Source organism: Aythya marila, assembly GCF_965140915.1.
Source record: "Aythya marila genome assembly, chromosome: 1".
Lineage (NCBI taxonomy): Eukaryota > Metazoa > Chordata > Aves > Anseriformes > Anatidae > Aythya > Aythya marila.
In genome coordinates, this window is record NC_139042.1 from 157506358 (window position 1) to 157527058 (window position 20701).

General features: G+C 33.5%; 1 protein-coding gene across 3 annotated transcripts in view; it reads right to left on the bottom strand.

The window, feature by feature from the left end:
* CEP290 (centrosomal protein 290) overlaps window positions 1-20701 on the bottom strand; it is a 54317-nt gene that overhangs the window by 20402 nt on the left and 13214 nt on the right. For all 3 annotated transcript variants that reach the window (XM_082770701.1, XM_082770700.1, XM_082770702.1), the window contains 16 exons: window positions 18336-18420; window positions 17358-17500; window positions 16583-16747; window positions 14885-15034; window positions 13736-13851; window positions 12230-12332; window positions 10098-10328; window positions 9339-9512; window positions 7664-7775; window positions 7162-7367; window positions 4344-4495; window positions 3649-3760; window positions 2364-2819; window positions 1075-1239; window positions 732-839; window positions 510-644 (listed from right to left, as the gene is read on the bottom strand). In XM_082770701.1, the coding sequence (XP_082626827.1) occupies window positions 510-644; window positions 732-839; window positions 1075-1239; window positions 2364-2819; window positions 3649-3760; window positions 4344-4495; window positions 7162-7367; window positions 7664-7775; window positions 9339-9512; window positions 10098-10328; window positions 12230-12332; window positions 13736-13851; window positions 14885-15034; window positions 16583-16747; window positions 17358-17500; window positions 18336-18420 (2613 nt within the window). The remainder of the gene's footprint in view (window positions 1-509; window positions 645-731; window positions 840-1074; window positions 1240-2363; window positions 2820-3648; window positions 3761-4343; window positions 4496-7161; window positions 7368-7663; window positions 7776-9338; window positions 9513-10097; window positions 10329-12229; window positions 12333-13735; window positions 13852-14884; window positions 15035-16582; window positions 16748-17357; window positions 17501-18335; window positions 18421-20701) is intronic.

Consider the following 20701-nt stretch of genomic DNA (forward strand, 5'->3'; position numbering starts at 1 on the left):
ACAGACTTCAAATGCTGAAAAAAGATCTTACTTTTTAAAAAAATGTAGCAGAAAGATTTGTCTAAATGGACATCATCAGAGGGCTTTTTGCATTCAGTTTTGGCTGTATGGAATTACTACTACATGAAAAAAGTCCCATGGTGTCTTTTGCTTACGCACTTATGCAACCCCAGTTTGTGCTATCAAAATTAAGAAGGTGGTGTTTTTAAGATTGCTTAAGAACCACGAAGTATTTAAAGTAAATTTAACTAGATACAGTCAACTGAATTTTGTACAGCAAGAGCATCCTACCTTACTAAAGGACCGATCTAAATGTTCCCCAGTAGGTTGTTCCAATGGAAAAAATAACACAGGACTAAAAATAAATCTGTTATCTACATTCTCTCTGAGTTAAAGTACTTATAAGGGAATTGACATATTTGATGGACATTTATAAAAGGATATTTGTTACATAAAAAAAAATAAATACAACCTTTCTCCTTTATATGATAATTTATTCATTTAATTACCTCCTCTAGCGATTTGCAGGTTGCCCTTGTTTCTACGATTATTCGAATATGCTCCCGAATCTTTCTCAAAGCCAGCTCAAGTTGTTGTGGAAGAGGCAAATTAGGGTCTGGAACTGATCCTGTGGCTTCTTCTAACTGTACAGAAAGATTCATATTCCTGTTATCTGACAGCTCTGAAACGTGCTTCTCAGTTTATTTTTAGTTAACTCAGTGTTTGTGTACCTTTAGAGCTGTACTAAGGATTTCATTTTGCTGATGATCATATACATCTAATTGGCGCTGCAATTCTACTTCCCTCTGGTCCCAAGCCATTTGCCTTTCTTCATGAAGCTATAAACAAATAAAATGTCATTATCAAACATTTGTTAAGTCAACGGGGATTTTATAACCAACTTGAAAAGAAAGAAGAGATATCAAAGTGAAAATACTTTGTGATATTAGAAAGAATTAATGAACCAAGAAACAAACATCTATGTTACAAATCTTATTACAGATTTTTTTTTTTAAATCACTTAATAAAATAAGGAATATGCTGTTTTTTCTAATAGCATGCAGAAATACATACCTTGTTCTGCTGCACAATTTCTTCTTCCAGATTACTGATTGTACATTCGTATTCTGAAATTATATTATGCAAATACTTTATCTCTTCCTTTTGCTTGAGTAACTCTCGATTGAGTTTAAGTTCCTGCAGATGGAGTTCCTCCATCTTCAAATGCCATTCTATTACCTAATAACAAATGATACATACATAGTATTATAATTTACCAAGCTCACAGGCTGCCTAGTTGCAGCTACACTCTGATTTTGATGCAGGAGAGCACCTATCCTACCAAGAGAAAGGAAGAGGTTCTTCCTTTTTAAGTTTCTTCACTTCCCTTGAGTGATGAGGCATTACAAGTCTATTAAACTGCAAAAGGAATGACTGGAAAGTGTAGCAGACAGTTGGAGAGGCAAACTATTTTCCCTACACTATCAAAAGAACTCTCTCTCATCGCAAATAATTTTCACATGACCTAACCAAGTTATAGTCTATGCATCTGTCCAGACTGAACAATTAAAAAAAAATAAAAATGCAAGAAATCTGTATATATTTTATAAAACAGCAGAAGTTTTTTGAAACCATTACAAAACTGTAGAAAAGAAGAAAGTATTCAAAAACACACATGTACTAAGAATAACAGACATATTTATGTCGGACTGCACCCAAAATAACTTTGAAGACTGTCTTAAAACATGCCACTAAAGCAATTGCTTACATGCAGACATCCTTAATTGTGACAGAAAAAAAAAAAAACAAACCCACTTTATATACTATGCAGGGATCTGGAAGAGAAGTTAGATAGCCTTATTCAAATTGCAAGACAACATTGCCTACAACAGCAAAATAAAATTAAGCAGAATTACATGGGTATAATAACGTTTCTGACCATGCTTCCCTGGAATTTATTTAAAAGACATGGATTTGTAAAGATTTAAATGCAAGCTCTTGGAACAGAACTTCAGAGTATTACTCTGTGTTTAATTTAATTTAGTGCATAATTTAACTCATAATTTAACTCATAATTTAATTCAATTTTATTTAATTCACAGTAAGCCCCTACTTCCTATGCCACTTACATAGGCACAGAAGAAAATTAGTAAATCTCACTGTACTGACTTTTACATGGCAAATAACTAAAGATGTTATTACTTTTTTAAAATAGGAAAGGCAAAAAATGATACCTGTCACCATGTATTCTGAAATCATTAATTTCTCCATTAAAACAGAGATTTAGAAAACACACTGAAATGAAATTTGGTTTAAACGCACATGAGATTAACAAAGCTATTGAAAGTTTTAAGACAGAGAACCTTTTGAGCTCCTCTTGTATCCTTCAATGCAATTAATAATTCTTCTAAACTTTTCATCTTTAACTCCACCTCCAGTGCTCTGTTTTCTGCATTTCGACGCTCCTGCTGGGCATGCTGAACTTCTTCCAGGATCTTTAGTTTGTCATTCTGTAGCTGAATCATTGTTTTAGAGAATTTTTCTTGTTGTATTAAAGGCAGAGCACCGCTAAACTGTCGCCGCAAAGACTGAACTGTCTGTCGTAGATGTTTGGCTCTATTTCTTCCTTCCAGTCGGGCAAAATACAGGGCTTGTTCTTTCTCATCAAGTTTCTGCTCTAAACGTAGATTATGGATCTCCATCTTCTGTAGTTTCAATTTTAGTGTCTCTATCTTGCCTACAGCAATGGATTCACTGCTTTGAAGGGCTATGATATGCTGATGCAGTTTTGCAATAACTGTTTTTTCATCTGACTGTGCCTAAGAATCAAAATATAGAGCAAAATTATTTTTCATTGTAAATATGTGAATGAAGTGTACTTATAAAAAAGCTATTATTTTTTCTGTATTTTAAATATTGCATGTATTTTTTCCTACAGATAAGAAAAAGAATTAGCCTTTAAACACAGGTTTTTATTTTTCCACTCTTGTTTCTACATCCACGTTATAAACAGAGATTTTCACATACTGATTGTAAAAATCATCTCTTTCCAAAATACCAGGAATCGGGAAAGAAAAGCATACCCAAACTTAGGAAATATAATGCCATAAAAGCTGGTAGAAGTGTTGTGTTTAGGGACTAAAACCATTCCAGAACATGGAAACAATCCGAAGAAATTGTTTTAGCTAACAACAAAATTATGTTTTGTTAATATAGCCTAATCTTCAAGATTCACAAGTCACTGACTGTCTTGTAAAGAACAAACAAACAAACAAAACACCATTATCAAACTTTCCTGGTTTTATATATAAAGACTCACCACAGGACCAAAGATCATTAATTATATATAAATATACCAATACACCTAGATAACATGGAGAAAAGCTCAGGATCTTTTTTTTTTTTTTTTTTTTTTTTTTTAGCTATGCAACTAAAAATGAAAGAAGAAAAAGCAACTATTAAAGTAATGTAGATTTCTTGAAAAGGCATGGACAATAGATTGGCTTGGTCCTTCTGAAAGTCTTTTGCAGTTTCCTAATTCATTGTACAATTACTTCATTTCTTCCCTGTTCCCTTCCCTGGGGAAAAATATATATTTAAAGAAAAAAAAAATCCAAACCGCATAATCAAGGTTGAATTTTACCATACCTGACAGTCTAAAACTTGCATTCTAAGAGATTCTACTTCCTTCTCTCTACATTGTTGGCGAGCCTCTAGAGCTTCAACTTGCATGTTTGCAACATCAGACAGTTCTCTTAACCTTGCAGGAGAAACAACAGCATTGTGTCACTTGAAACCACTGAACAACTTATGTTTTTCTACAAAGAACATGCTAAGAAAATATATGTTTCCTTGTATCAAAACATTTAAAGACTTTTTTCTTTTTAGCATAAAAACGCTACTCAGCATCCTTGTTATAAAAATTCTTCTGTATAGTATCTCACCTTTATTGTTGGTTATTTTCCTGTAAATTTGCTAGCAGCAATCTTCTCAAGGAAAACAAAGCCAATGTTTTTTACCTGAACTTCCCTCCTTCTCTATATCTCTCCCATTTCTGGGCATAAATCATACGTGTACTGAGGTTCATTTTCTATTCCATTCTCTCTTTCCCCAAGTCTAATCCCTCATTTTCAGCATCAAAATCACTGCAAATATCCCCACAGACTTTGCTGATTTAGGAATATAACAGCATTACATAATTTACTCAAAGACAAATATCCATGACAACAATCTCATCAAAAAGAAAAGTTTGTTTCTTTTTTAAAGATGTATGCATACAAAGTTAATCTCTTAAGTAAATGGAAAAAGAAAAAAAAAAAACAAAAAAAAAACCTACCACTTACTTTGATACTTCAATCTTGAGCTCCATCTCACTCTTCTCTAAGTCCATGATTTGTCGTCTGTCTGCATCACTTACTGCCTTACTTACACTATTTGAGAGTTCATCTCTTAATTCCTGTTCTACTTTCTGTGCCTCAAGGTTGATTTTGGTGAGCTTAAAAAATAAAATTAAAAAAAATGGTATCATAAGAACACAACTGCTCCCAAATTTGCAAAGAAAAAGAAGTGCCCGAAGTATTTTTTTTTTTAAGTCATGACAAAACATTGTTCGTCTGGGTTTGAAAAGTAGTTTCCCTTCCTCTCACAGCATTATATACACATAGATACACAGATCAGCACGGAACAGGATTCTAAATTAAACCCTACTTCAATTGGTGAATTTGCTTAAAACCAGGAAAGGGGAAAGGAAAGGGGAAAGGAAAGGGGAAAGGAAAGGGGAAAGGGAAAGGGGAAAGGGAAAGGGGAAAGGGAAAGGGGAAAGGGAAAGGGGAAAGGGAAAGGGGAAAGGGAAAGGGGAAAGGGGAAAGGGGAAAGGGGAAGGGAAGATTTTACTCTTTAGGAAATTAATTTTAATGTAACCATTTAATATACTGTCCAGCATGTTGGGATTGGTAATACAAATACTGGCAATAACTGCCCAGACCCTAACACCATTGTTCTTTTGTTCTTTTTAAAAAGAACTTTCTCAATCAAGCAGCCTTTTTGAAGTTGATTATCAAACACTGACCAACCAGTGTTTCACTTCAAAGAGCATTAGGAAAAGACGAACTTCTGAAAAGCATTAGGTGACACAGAGAATCCTCAGAAATTAATTTACCAAATATAGTTGTGGCAGATTAATCTGATACCACTCGTAAATAAAATAACTGATTTACTAAACAAACAAAAGCATGTGGTATATCTTATTGTCTGGAGTTCATATATTTCAGGCTTTTTTTTTAAATCTGGAAAAATAAACTATTCAAATAGAGGTTATTGTGGGAACTGTAAAAAGGGTATGAAAACAGTCATGTTGAAATAGATTTATGAGCTCAAAAGGCGAGGATTTCCTTTCAACTCTTAAAGTGAAAGTGATCTCACAATTTTCATTAATCAAGTTTAACACAATCTTGTTACATAGGAAAAAAGAAAGGAATCATGCTCATTTAGGAATTCTTGGCAACAAGAATATACGAAATAGAAAATGGACGTTTTAGAGCTACAGAAATCAGGTTAAAAAGGAATATGCAGAGGAACCACTAAGAAAAAATTATGGTATTAGGAGTTCGTCAAATAAAAATGAAGGAAGACCAGCATACCTAAGTATATCACAAGACAGGTAACATATTCAAAACAGAAAAAGGGAAATGTTATCTTTGTGTGCAGTACTTGAGATATTTCTTAATGAAATAAGTCATTCCATCATAATGGGCTTTAACAATACTGCTGCTGAAAAGCTTTATGCTCTTTCAGATACTCCATTTTCTCGATTAATTCAAGTCGGACCAGTGTAACAAACACTACTAAAATGACAGAGAAATGGAGAGTCCACAGCAGATTAAAATAGACTACACTGTAGTCTGGTAAAGCATGAGAAAGGGGAATGAATACAGTCTATCAATAGCTATTAACAGAACTATTCTTCATTTTTTTTAGGTTATAGGCCAGTACTGGCACACAACTGATTAAAAACAAATTTAGACTGGAATTAGAATGAAGTCTCCTCCTACTACATAATTTATTCATTGAACAACTTTCAAATAGGAATATTGAGGGGAAAAAATAGCAAGATTAAGATGGATATAAGAGGAATTATAATCATGGAATCATACAGGTTGGAAAAGACCTCTAAGATCATCTTTTCTAACCTTTAACTTAGTACTGTACTAAGTTCTAGATCTACACATTTCTTGAACACTTCCAGGGATGGTGACTCGACTACTCCCCGGGCAGCCTGTTCCAATGCCACACAACACATTCAGTAAATAAATTTCTCCTAATATTCAAGCTAAACCTCCCCTGTCACAGCTTGAAGCCATTCCACTTGTTTTATCAGTTGGTGTGTGGGAGAAGGGACCAATCCCCACCTCGTTACAAATTCCTTTAATGTAATTGTGAAGTACAATAAGGTCTCCCTTGAGCCTCCTCTTCACCAAGCTAAACAATCCTAGCTCCCTCAGCTGCTCCTTGTAAGCCTTTTTTTCTCTAAACCCTTCACCAGCTTCCTTGTTCTTCTTCGGAAACACTCCAGCACCTTGATGTCCTTCTTGTAGTGAGGGGCCCAAAACTGAACACAGTACTCGAGGTATGGCTTCACCAGAGCCAAGTACAGGGGGGACAACCATTTCTCTAGTCTCATCTGGCCCCACAAACTTGCAGACATAAGGATCATAACCTGCAACAGCACGACTTTTATTCCTGTATTACAGAAAATGCTTGACACATGAAAGAAGAACACAGTCTGAAAAAGAATCATGCCACTGGCAAAAGGGCTGCAAAGTTCTAGCATGTCATTGATAATTATGGGAAAATTTGAAAAACAGGGATCATATAAATTAGACAAGAAATAGGTCGCAAACAGGCTCTTTTCTAGGGATCTGCTGAAGAACTAAGAAACTATCTGTAAAGTCGCTCATCATGCGTTTTACAGAGAATAACTACTGCTTGAAATAAACTTTTTTTTTTAAACATATGTCCAGTCCATGCAAAATTGCAGCTCTCAAAGCCAACTACATTAACTATATTTTGCATCATAAATTTGTCAGAGCCGTAATGATATATAACTCATTCTTCTTGAAAAATTCAAAAATATGCTTCTAAGACATGTCAAAGCAGATTTACCTCGGCAAACTTTGTTTCCAATTCAAAATTGCGTTCTTCTACTTGCTTTAGTGTATTCCTTAAATGTTCATACATTCGTTGTGAATGTTCTGCTCTCTGTCTTTCATTTAGTTCCTTCATTTCCAGCATTGCAATTTTCTTAGAAATGGACAAAATTTCACTGTTGGTTATTGCTTTTGAGGCCTTGTCCATGGCATTGTCATCCCCTATATTCAAAAATATTTTGAGGAGAAAAATACCAAACTCCGTTTTGGTAGAATAGGTAAGTAAAATGAAACAATACGAGAGAAAAAATAATAATAATAATAAATAAAAAAAAAAAAACCACACACAACAAATTATTTGAAAAAAACTAAGACTGTTAACAAAAGATACACAATAATTTTGAATTTTTCATTTTTATTTTAAACAGACACATGAATTTTAAAATGTTATAGAATATTACTTTTACACAGGACATACCGTTTGTTTTTTAGTGTTGCAATACAACTTTCATACTTACCCAGTTTAGTCATTTGTTCCCAAGCCTGTTCTATAGTATGAAGTTTCTCTTTTGTGATTTCCAGTTCCTTACTCAATAAATTTATCTGTGCTTTCAAGGATTCATTTTCACGCTGTATGACAGAAAAGTTGAAAACTAATTCTAGCATGTTTAATGTTTAGTACCCATAAAGTCTTTTAAATAAACAGATTTTACCTATGCACAACCCATTAATTAAAATGCATTGGAACAGAGTAGCTTCAGCTGCCTCATAATCCATTCTGAATGATTTTATGATGCACTAAGTTCTTTTTGCTGTATCTTACTGTCAACTACTATTACCACGAATATTTACTGTCACAGTTGACTATGGTTCCTAAATTTCTTCATCTAATTTATACTCTAAGGTTGTCATACTAAGCCTATGATTACCAATGGGAAGGGAAGAAAGGTATTTCATTTTGCTCATAAGTACGTTTGAGACAGATCACATGCTTCTTGTAGGCATCTAATACGATGCCAAACATTAGTTTTGTAAATGTTCCCCCTCTCCTTCAGATAGAAACACAAATTTCCACGTTAACAAAAAAAAAAAAAAAAAAAAGGAATTCTTAATATTAATTTTCAATTTTGAATTTTTTTTGAACACATTTTTAGTTTGCTATTGATGAATTATTATTTAGCTCTGTGAAATTACTGAATTGGGGTTGCAAGTTTTCATACATACAAAAAAATCCTTAAAATAGAGAAGGAATCATTCCTTTTTTAGGTGAAATGCACCAATCTGATTCCAAAGAGACAAAATACAGCAAGTTTACCCATCACATGAATTTAGCCCTTGTCAACCACAGACAACCCAATAGACAAGAATGTTACAAGAACTCTAACTACTCAAGCCTGCTTGGACTTGACATGAACTTACTTCTGACATGAACGTAAGGTGGAAGGTAGCAACACATCTTTCAAATCAGCTTCACAGACCTCTATGAAAATCCATTCTACTTGAGAATAGAAATTCACAGATTTTCAGCTCCTAACTGAAAACATGATCCTAACATGATGTGTACTGCAAACACATCATGAACATTTGGTGATTTATTTGTTCATTTCACACTTAGTGCCTTTTGGAAGTGAACCTTTCATTACTGTAACTCAGGAATGAGTAAAAGTGCTTACTTTGGCAGGAAGCTTTGAAAGCATCTACACTCATTCTCCTTTCCTTATGACCTCCAACACCTAAGATTATAATAAGTAGTCCCTCTGCCAGCCTGGTTTTGGTAATCAAAGCACTAAAAATATTTTGTGAAGAAATATGCCCACAGCTTAACTTAATGCAAAAAAGCAAAAAAAACAAAAAACAAAAAACAAACAAACAAAAAAAAAACACACACACCAAAAAAAATTTTTATATATGCCCATTGGAACGAAATCTGGGACTTTTCATAAGTTTCTTAGTACACTGACAAAGTACCATGTAAGCAAATTAAAATTTGATAGCAACAGCAAGACTTGCTCCAACAGCTCATACCCGCTATGTAACTGTTATAAACTAGCAACTAGTTATAACTGTCCCAACTAGTGTTGGAACTTCTATTCCATCTTTCTATTAACTGAGAGGAAAAAACAATGCAGAATGAATGTATAATGAGGTCTGTTTTTTTCTTCCCTTAAGGTTTAAATGTAACACAGACATTACCTCCATATGCTCCATGTTTGTTGTCCGTTGGACGAGCAAGTTATCTTTTTGTAACATATCTCTGTATTTAGCAGTTAATGCATTATACTGCTTATTAGCCAGTTCTAACTCAGATAATGGCACACTACCATCCAATACTTTTTGTAGAGCTGCAATCTTAAAGCTAGCCATTTCCTATGAAAACAATCAATACAATGAGTTACCATAGTTTCCTAAATTTTTAAATAGGAAAATAAAATTTACTCCACAGAAAAAAGAATACCAGTTAATACAATGTTTTAACATATGATACTGGTTTACTTTACTAAATTAATATACAACTTTATGCATTGCTTGCAATAAACATTGACAAAATTTCACTGGTATTGAACTGTCTAGGCAATTTTATCATTAATAGCCTCAACAATGCCCTGTCACAAAGCACTGTCAAAACCATATTTTATAAAGATGAGTTAATCCTTATTATTATGATCCTAGCCCTTTGGCCCTATCAAATTGAAAGGCCAAAAAGCGAGATTGGTTTTCATAGGACAATTCCAATAAAAAGGACTTGTGTTAACAACCTCAGAAGCAGAAAACTGACGGATTTTGTACTATGATGTTCATTTAAATACAAAAAATGTTTTGACAACACAGCATTTAGCAAGCACCTGTGTAAGGCATTTAACAAACTAGAATTGGTCCATAAAAAAAATAATAGTATATTTATTGCCAAACTTTTAAAATAAAAAAGTAGACTATTACTACTATTAACTATACCTTGAATCGCTGCAAGTGTCCAATTTTCCCTATAACTGCAGTCTCCATATGTGTCATTTCACTCTTCAGTTTCTCATTTTCTTTTCTAAGATGCTGTTCCATTTCAAGTAAAGTGGTATACTGCCTTGTTAATGACCTTTCATTAACTCGTAAAACAGTTATTTTTCTATTATTTTCTGCAAGTAATTTTTTTGTTTCATCAGGATCCAGCTGAAGTGCACTGAGTAAATTCTGTAAAAACATTTTAAAAAGAACCTCGTACCGAAATATGGTAAAACTCAACTATATTGACAAGCTTGCCTTGTTGAAATACATTTTCTAAGCTCACTGTAAAAGCTCTATTAATCTGAAATAATTTATTTCTTCTATTAAAACACATACATGCTCAACACACACATTTTAATCTTAACATTTTAATATATAATTTAAAAATTTTTAATCTTCAAAGTTACTTGTTTCTGAGGAATAGAAGGTAAATACACTGGGCTAGTAGGAATTTTAGCTAATGCTGACAATTTTAACTTAGAAACAAAGTAATTCTCTACATAATCTTAATTTTTCCCCTTTTACTAGTCTAATATAGCATTTAGAATCAAAACAAATGTATTTGAATCATTTTCTAAACCAAACAGAATTACTGTAGTACCTAAAAAGAACTAATAATTTCTTACTTTGAGGCTCAAGCTAATATTTGTGAAGTAATCACATGACTACTATGATCCTATGGATACAAATGCAAAACCTGGGGGGCACTGGAAGAGGAAACCATGGTGACTCAGGTAACAGAAGGCACGTGAGCTTTAGCTTTGCCATCATCTCAGCAAGCAGGCAAGGAGCAAGAATTCAAGCCGTAAACTTCCAGTTTTCAACAAGCCTTATGTCCCACAGGACATCTTTATCTCTAAATTGGAGAGAGACAGTTTTGAAGGGTGGACAAGTGTACCCTGAGCAAGTTTGTAGACATCACCAAGCTGAGTGGTGCAGCTGACACAAAAGAAGTAAGGGACGCTATCCAAAGGGACCTGCACAAACTAGGTAAGTAAGCCCATGTAAACCTAATGAGGTTCAATAAGGACAAGTGCAGGGTGCTGAACCTGGGTCAAAGCAGTCCCAGACATGAGAACAGGCTGGGAGAAGAACACATTAAGAGCAGCCTTTTGGAGAAGGACTTTGGGGTTATGGTCAACAAAACCATGACAACAGCCAGAAGTGTGCATTTGCAGACCAGGCAGCCCAGTGTATTCCGGCCTGCATCAACAGAAGTGTGACCAGGAAGCCAAGGGAGGTGATTGTCCACCTCTACTCTGCCTTTGTGATGCCCCACTTGGAGTGCTGTATCCAGGTCTGGGGCCCATGTTAGAGCACAAGGAACGCCTTTTAGAGTAAGCCCAGAGGATGGCCATGAAGATGATCAGAGGGCTGGTGCACCTATCCTATAAAGAAAGCTGGGGATATTTAGTCTGGAGAAGAGAAGGCTCCAGGGAGACTTCACTGCAGCCTTGCAATACTTTAAAAAAGACTGAGAGTGACTCTTTGCTCAGGCAGATAGTAATAGGACAAGGGGGAACGGTTTTAAACTAAAAGAGGGGAGATTTAGATCAGGTATTAGGTGGAAGTTTTTTACTCATAGGGTGATGAAGCACTGAAAACAGGATGCCCAGAGAAGCTGTGGATGCCCCATCCCTGGAGGTGTTCAAGGCCAGGCAGGCTGGGGCAACCTGATCTAGTGGGCAGTATCTCTGCCCATGGTGTGGAGTTGGCACTGGATGATCTTTAAGGTCCCTTCCAGTGCAAGCTGTTCTGTCATTTTATGAAGAGTACGCATGTGGCTAGAAAAAAACACCAGAACCCTGGAAGCCTGAAGCCATTAAAAAATGCCGTGACAGCTGGCAGGGATTCCACTTTTTAAGCTTACAGTAACACTTTGTAGGTGTATCAATAACATGATTTACCTTTTGTATTGTTGATACTGATTCTGAATGTACAGTTCACTGACCGATTTCGTTTTAATTGAGCAGTTTTCCTCTGCAACATTTTCACCTTCTAACAAATTATAGAATTGTTTTAAAACATTTCTTCTTCTTCTTAATATGTTTTTCCACTTCTACTTTGGAAGCAACAAAGTTACTTACAGAATACTCCTTTATTTTTGTAGCATCCTGTTCTTTTTGCTCTTCTAGCTTTTTCTTTTCCTCTTTCATTTTTTCTGATTCTTTCTGCCAGCTTTCCTTTTCACTAAAACAGCAATTACACATTTTCATTTACAATCACGAAGTGCTTGGTGAATTTCAAAATGCAATTTGGAAAAGACATTATAAATTGTGGGTGGATAACTGAAAGCTGATCTCCTCTGTTCAGGTTGCTGCTAGATTAATGATTTTCCCTCAAAATAAAACTTAGGTTTCCCATATTCAAAATCAACATTAGAGGTCAGCTTTCTAAATATAATGGCAGGCAATGGCTATAATATTAACTCAAAGTTTCAATGGTCTTGCAAGTCTTTCTTTCCATTGCATTCATTTTATTTCAAGTGCCTAAACAACCTGATTTCCCACTCTATTTTTTTCTATTTTACTGAAAAGAAAATCAAACAAACAAACAAACATAACAACACTAAGCCTTGTTGTGGCCCAAACTACTCTCCTCTACCCACTTTTATTTATTTATTTGGAAACAAAAAATTGTTAACTGTCTATACACATCTAATGAGGAAGTTCCTATAGACCATATAAGATAGTTTAGGTTAGTCTAAACAAATAATCAAGGGTGTTTCAGAATATCTTAGAGAATAGGACATCTTAAAGAGTTTCCCTTTCTCAGTCCCTGATCTCTAAGTAATATTTTCTCTTCAAAGGGTATCTCCTCTATAATGGAGGAAAATGGAGGAAAAGGAGGAAGGTGCTCTGAAGTGAGTCTTTATGGGACGTCACATCAAAGAATCTCCTCCCCTTACTTAAACCTGTAACCCCTTTGAAGATTTTCAAGAAATTACTGAAGCCTTGAGTTATCGTCTTATCCCTCTGACTGAGGTACCTAATCTTATTAACGAGGCAGCATACAATAGTCTTTAATATTTTCAAAAAGCTGTAACTTTCATGTGTCAAACAAAAATAATGTCTTTGACTGATGTCTGGAAAGTCTTAACTGATTCAAAGAACACACAGAAGTTCCTACAAGATGAAACACTCTTATTCAAAAAGCCATCCCGTGACTGCTATTTTCAGACCAAACATAGAAAGGATATAACTAATAGTCTGTTAAGAACCCAAATCAACAGATTGACTTCTATGCTTTTACCAAATAAAGATCCTTTGACCATAAGAAGAACTTTATAGAAATTGGATTCAATGACACATACAAAGAACTGAGAGTCTGAAAGAGAAACAAGCACGAGGGACTGAAGATATGAAATCTTGCAGTCCTCATTATAAAGTATGCACTATGAAAAAGATCTGGTAGAAAAAAGTAGTTTTTAAGCTTTCTGAGCCTTTACAGGACTAAAGAAGTGCATGAAGAGTATCCAAGAGTAGCAGTATTTATGACACTAACCAAAGAACACTTCAACATAGTAATGAATCTCGTACTCAAAATTATTAAACTTTTAGATACCTGAACTTTCAGAATTCAGAGAACAATACCTTTGATACTCTTTATAAAGCAAGCCTTGTTGATGACGAATTACTGCAAATTTTCGCTTATAGTCCTTCACTGAGTCTTCTAATTGTTTAAGTAACTGTTCTTTATTTTCCAGTTCCTAATTTTCCAAATAAAAATATTGAAGTCTTTAATATAGGTTTTAAGTGTGAAAGCATTAGTTTAAATTACAGTTTTCTCTTTTGTTTTTCATGATAGATACTTCTGTCAATTCATCTGTATCAATTTTGTGAACTGAATATATGAAATATCTTTTTCTGTAGAAGCAACAAATGAAAAAAAAAAGTCCAATAAACACTGGCATTCATATTACTAGGTGTGAAATAGTGCAAAAATGCTCTATGGATTACAGCCCCAAAAGTTTACAACACCAAGGCATGTTCTTAGCCCACGTATTTAGTCTACAAAGAATACTAATTGAACATCTATCTAGGAAGTCATGCTTTCTTTTCACATTCCTAAGTAGCTTTCTATATTATCATCATATGCAACTAAAAGTATTATCTAATAAACAAAAGTAATCAAAGACAGAAAAAATAATATACTAATAACACAATTTATTTCTCCTGCATTTCTTAAATAAATAGTTGTTCTTTACTATACATGTATGTTTGGTCTCTATGCTTCCCATGGAAAACACAAGTTTCAGTTTCAATGTACTTATTCACACTTATATGTATGCTGACATATTTTTGACATAACGGAATGAAAATTCATACAGTAAATAAAGACCTTTACTATACAGAGAAAAAGAGATCAAAGTAGGATTTGCACATTCAGGCCCAGGTGTGAAATTCAGACAGTAGTGACAGAATTTCTTGTAAAAAGTGTAAAACTGGAGAAATTTAAGGAAGATTTTTAGATCAAAATTCCCATTTTAAACAGACAAAACCAAATTGTTGTCAAATAAACATTTTTTAGTTTCCAGGCTTACAGCACTTCAAAACATTTACAGCTTTAAACAAACAAACAAACAAAACAACAAGAAAATAGCCCCAAAAATTTACAGATGTTAAAACTTCAAAATTATTTTGGAAAGTTCTTCCATGTCCATATATGGCATGACAGTAGATTTTGGAGAAAGCTGCTCTATGTTACAAATATTCTTGATAAAAAAAGAATAAATGATTTACCTGTATAAGACGTACTAAGTATTCATTCAGAGAATTAATCATGTTAACACTTGAAGGAGCCATCCCTTCTGGAAGATTCACTGTTTTGAAGACAATATTAGCACCTTCTGATTGACGTAATATGTAAATTTCATTTTTCAGTTGTGTAATCTAATAAACAAAGTAACTCCTGTTATTTAATTAAAATGCATCTGATGGAAAATATATTAGTTTTCTTAAGTTAAATCAGTTGCTATTAACAATCTAATTCAGTTCCACTTATATTCTAAAGAATTCAAACACTCTTAGAAAATAACCTTTTAAAAAAAACTGATTATGTGAATAATTAAATGCACAGTAGCTTGAGCCAAATTGATCAAACCACTACAGCAATCAGGGCAGATTCACATTACTTGTTACTTTTATTCTGAACTGTTTATACAGTGCACTTATATAACTTCTAAAAAGATAAAGTTTGGATAGAACTATTGCAGTGGTTATTTGACGGTTTATTCTAAATAAATCTTTGCCCTTTAACTTCTTAAAAGCTTTCTAGTTCTCTAGTGTAACAGTACAAAAAACACTATTCCAGAATATTACTAGAGAATGTATTCTACAGAATTGCATTCAGCTCTAGGGTCTCTAAGACATGAAGAGCAGGTCCAGAGGAGGACCACGAGGATGATCAGAGGGATGAACACAGGCTGAGAGAGCTGGGTTTGTTCAGCCTGCAGAAGAGAATGCTCTGGAGATTCCTCATAGTAGGCTTCTAATATCTAAAGACAGCCTACAGAAAAGATGTGGGGTGTGGGGTGAGCTCTTTGCCAGGTAGTGTAGCGATATAACATGGGGAAACCATTTTAAACTAAAAAAGTAGTGTTATATTCCTCCTATCTAAGAAATAGGAGGGTGGTGAGGCACCAGCACAGGCTGCCCAGAGAAGCTGTGGATTCCCCATCCCTGAAGGTGTTCAAGGCCAGGCTGGACGGGACCCTGAGCAACCTGATCTACTGGATGACATCCTTGCCCACAGCAGGGGGTTGGAACTAGATGATCTTTAAGGTCCCTTTCTATGAGTCTACTAGAGTATTAGTTACTGGCAAATCTTTTATGTATTACCAAAGATATTCTAAAGGGAAAATTTAAATTTTGCTTGTTGTAAAATAAAATTCCACTCTTAATTCCTGCCTTGGAAGGAGCATTCAAAATAATCCAGTATAAAATTCTAAAAAAGATACAGGATTTTACAGAATCATTCATCACTTTTAGAACACTTAATCTGTTATTTATTTAAATTAAAAACAAATACAAGACTACTGGCTTTCTGAAGATAGAAACCTGTAACCTTTTTTTGGCACAACTCTCCCCAGAAGACAGCCATGCTTGGTGTACAACATCATATGATACTCACAGGATGAAGTAACATTAAGAAGAGTAAGATTTGAACTTAAAAAGAGCAAACTGGTAAATCAATATATATATGATATATATATTGATTTTATATATATTATATATATATATATTGAATATATATGTATTTATTTACCAGTTTATAAATATATATATATATTTATAATCACACTGCTCACTTAAGCTAAATCCAGTATCTTATGCATTGTGTGTTTTTGTTCTAAATTATCATAGTGTGTGTTTTTGTTCTAAATTATCATAGCAGAAACTTTTAAGTACAAATTAACTTATGAAAGATAAATTGTATACCTTTTCATTTGCATTTGCCAGTTGATTAGAGAAACTTGTTGCCTCCTTCTGACTCTCTTTCAGTTCCTGTCTTAATTCTTCATTTCGTCCTGTAAGTTGGTCAACCTGAGCTTTCAAGTGCACACTAGCATCAAAGATTCCCTCTGTGTTTTTTGATTCAATTGCCTAACACAGTAAATATTAAATTAACAAAACAGAGAAAAAACAGAGAAAAGCTTTGTTTTTCCATAATAAACTGGAACCGGTTTTAAGCTACATAAATATAGCCAAAAAAGCAAGACATTTTAAGTTTTTTCAAATCTACTAATTTGTTTGCTGATGACACATAATTTATATCATATACCATAATATAAATAATTGCATTTGCCTGTGAAAATACTAATTTTTCAGGAAGATGTTTGAATAAGTAATTTTTCTTCAACATTTCCTTCAGGTCCTGTACAGATATGCAAAGAACACAGACAACAACAAGGCATGTAAATGAGCATTAATCTTAAACTTTACGTATAAGACAATAAACTTGACCAGGACAGTTTTATACCATCCAGCTGAAGGGATAGAAGATTTTTTTCATTTTTTTTTTCTGTTGGCAATTTCTTCTTGTTGTATATTTTTCATTTGCCTTTTTACAGAGGAATCATGTTATGTACTCCCACTTGTAAGCAAGGAAGTATATACCAGTTACTATTTAATTATACTATAACCCAATAATATAAAATATATATATCTATATAACCTAAAAATCCTATAAGGTCAAATAAGCAAGCAAGCTTACATTAACTAAACGGTCCAAACTAGGGATTGTTAAGGCTGTTTCTCCTCCCTTCACACTTGGATCATTCTGCATTTCCTTGACAGCTTGCAATATTTCTTTCATTCCTTGTTCAAGTTGCTTATTCTCTTCTGATAATTCTTTTACTGTAATAAATATTGTTAATGTGTCTAAAAGCAGTAAAATATGAGTTAGTTTTTTTGTTAAATGAGTTAGACATTTCATCATAATACCTCTTGATTTGATATATAAGAAGAGTGTTCATATTATATACAGACATAACTATGAATTTTAAAGTAGATCTGCTAGGTACTTCCCAACAGTGTATTTTGCTGGAGAAATATCAGTAAAATAACAGATAAATCCTTTATGGGAACATTTGACTTTACTGAACCTTCCATTCTTCAATATTTCCTGCCACTGTTTTCACTTTTTTAGTAGCTTGTCTGATCAGCTTTCACAGATCCAGAAATATGGTGATCTTGGAAATGCTTCTGTGTAAAAATGGAGTTTTAAGGAAACTAGGAAAGATCCTAGTTTAATGCATTTAGTATGAATAAACTATGTTTCTTGTACTACTACCATTAATTTAAGTTTAAAATTAGCAAAACTAAACATGTTTTTATACACACACACAAATATAAACACATATTTTTACAAAACATCATTAAAGAGAATTCAAGGAAATTCCAGTTTGCAAATGCTATTTATATTATTTTGTAATCATTGTGTTACCAATTTAAATCAATTCACAACCAAAAATTCCACAATTCATAAGGTTATCAGAACAATTGTATAAAAACATTCCATGTACAAGGCAAATTCAATCATTGTGAAAGATACCAAAATAAACTGCATTTAAAAGAAACTGTACAGATGGATAGCTGTGGTCATAGTCACAAAGAAAAAAAAGTACAAATAATCAAACAATCTGCAGGAACCTGATAGCATTCCCTGGCTTTAAAACATGTTCCAACTTACATTTAGATTGAAATGTGACTATTACAGTCCTGTTCTTTTCCAAATCTCTCTCTCTTTCACTTAGTTCTTTTGCAAGGTACTCATTCTAAAGAAAATAAAAGAAAAATAACAATTGTAATTTAGGAATATTAGAATTCTCATTAAGACTCTATGGTTAAGAAATGTTAAATGAAAATAAACACTTAAAAATATTACTAATTAATTATATTTGGTAGTGACATAGTCACTGATGCAGTATACAAACCGAAATAATGTGTTACTATGATGGGAACAATCAAGGTAATTTATAGCAACAAAATCATTATTTATAGCAACAAAATCATCAGGAAAAAAGTATTTAAAGCATAGATAAGCTTTATATAAATATCCTTTTTTTTTTTTTTTTTTTTTTTTTTTAAACACCTTGTACTACCTGCACTGCCTGGCTTCTCCATTTTTCAAGCTGTAATTCTGGATAACTATTCAGCATATTCTTGATCAACAAATCTCTGTATATCTGCTCATTCTTAAAATAAAAAAGTTATTAGTATATGATTCTATCTCCATTTTTATATAAATGTTTATATTTCCAAGACCTATCTGCTAAATTATCAAAAAACACTTATTCTTTTCTACTAAAAATGCAATTAACAGGCTTTATTCATGCTGTAGCTTGGTTAAGAGTATTTTAAGAGAAACCAAAGTAGAAAAGCATACTCCCATAGCATGGAAAAAATGATGTATAGTAGAAAAATGCATGACATACACAGATTTATTATTCAATCGGTTACTTACATGCTGACCATAGCTCAGCAGGGCTCAACGGAAATTCAATCAGTTCCAAAATATTTCAGTTCAAGGTAGGAAAAACCTATTTTCTGATCTCATCTATGGTAACCATGATGTTTCCTCATCAAAACCGAGACAAATAACAAACATGTTTTCTAGATCCATTCAAAATATAATTTTAGTCATCTAGTGTACTAGTCCCAGCTTTTTCTCAAATTGGGACTATGCCGTCATGAAAACTTCCTAGCCCATATATGAATCTCCTGACTGAAATGCAAGTGCAACAGAGACAGATTTACTAGAAGAATTACACAAGGTATACCCCATACAATACTGTCCAGGAAAACACAAACTCTTAGTCATCCAGCAGTTGGAACAACAGTCTACAAGTGTATAACACAGGTAGGACTGTGAGACTCTGCAGGAACTGACTTGATTCATGCCCCAGATATCTCTCAGGTACCAAAAACAAAGATCTGCGCTATATAAAAAGTAACACAGCACCTTATAGTAACTATTTTGGAAGCTACCAGAGTATTTTTTTTTTTTTAAATATCATTTATCATATAAATAAAACACAGCAAGTATCCTGAAATCAATCTGTTCTTGTTACGATTCTAGCAAGTTTTCAAAAACCCCACTAAGAACCTAAAGTATTTTATCATTATGGATCTTTTTAATAAATTAAATTTTTCATTGAAAATATTTTCAGTTTTTCTGAGAACTGATGGATATTATCCATTTCTCTGCCAATTGACCAAGATAAAAGGATAGAAGAACAAACTCAGTAATTTTTTAGAAGTTTCCCAGAAGGAAAGGCCTTTCTTATTCCAGAAGTCTAACTTTACACCATCTGTTTTCTTTAGATGTAGTCTAGTCACATAACATCTGTATCTTTTAACAGAAATCTCTTCTTTTACGTCGAAGGACTGAATCAGTCCCTACTTTATTCAACTAGTACTTGCAAATTAGCACTGTGATATTTGTTTGTGTACTTAAAAACATTTTAAGATGATTATCCACAAATTGTGTCGCTCAATACACAGTTGCAACCATTGATTCATTTGCGAGGTAAAGATCTACGCATTAATAAGTGGTATGCAGGAAAATAATTATTTTGTTTTCACTAATGCACGTAAGATAATAGAATAAAAACTATTCCCTCTTCATACCTGTCTATAGGGATGTCCACGTGTGTTTTGCAATTTTTTTCCAGACAGGAAGAAAATGTATCACTATATTTTTTGACGTTAAGTCAACAAATCAGCTGCAAACTAATGACTTGGGCATTTGTTTGTTCTAATTTAAAAAATGTGCCAATTCTATTTGAATCACCGCATAGATTTAAATAAAGATGAAATTAAACTAACATATCTTCGGTATTTGAATTTATCTCCTAAATAACTGCAACAGATAAGCACGCACATATTATACAGGAGCCTCACCTGTGATCTAAGAAAGGCTACTTCCCTTTTCGACTGCTGTATGAGATACTCAACAGGATCTACTTGACCTGAGTATTCTGAATGTTCATTTTCAAATTCACTTTCCAAAGTTTTCACCTGCAGACATTCTTTTATACAGTTCCTTCCTTCTCC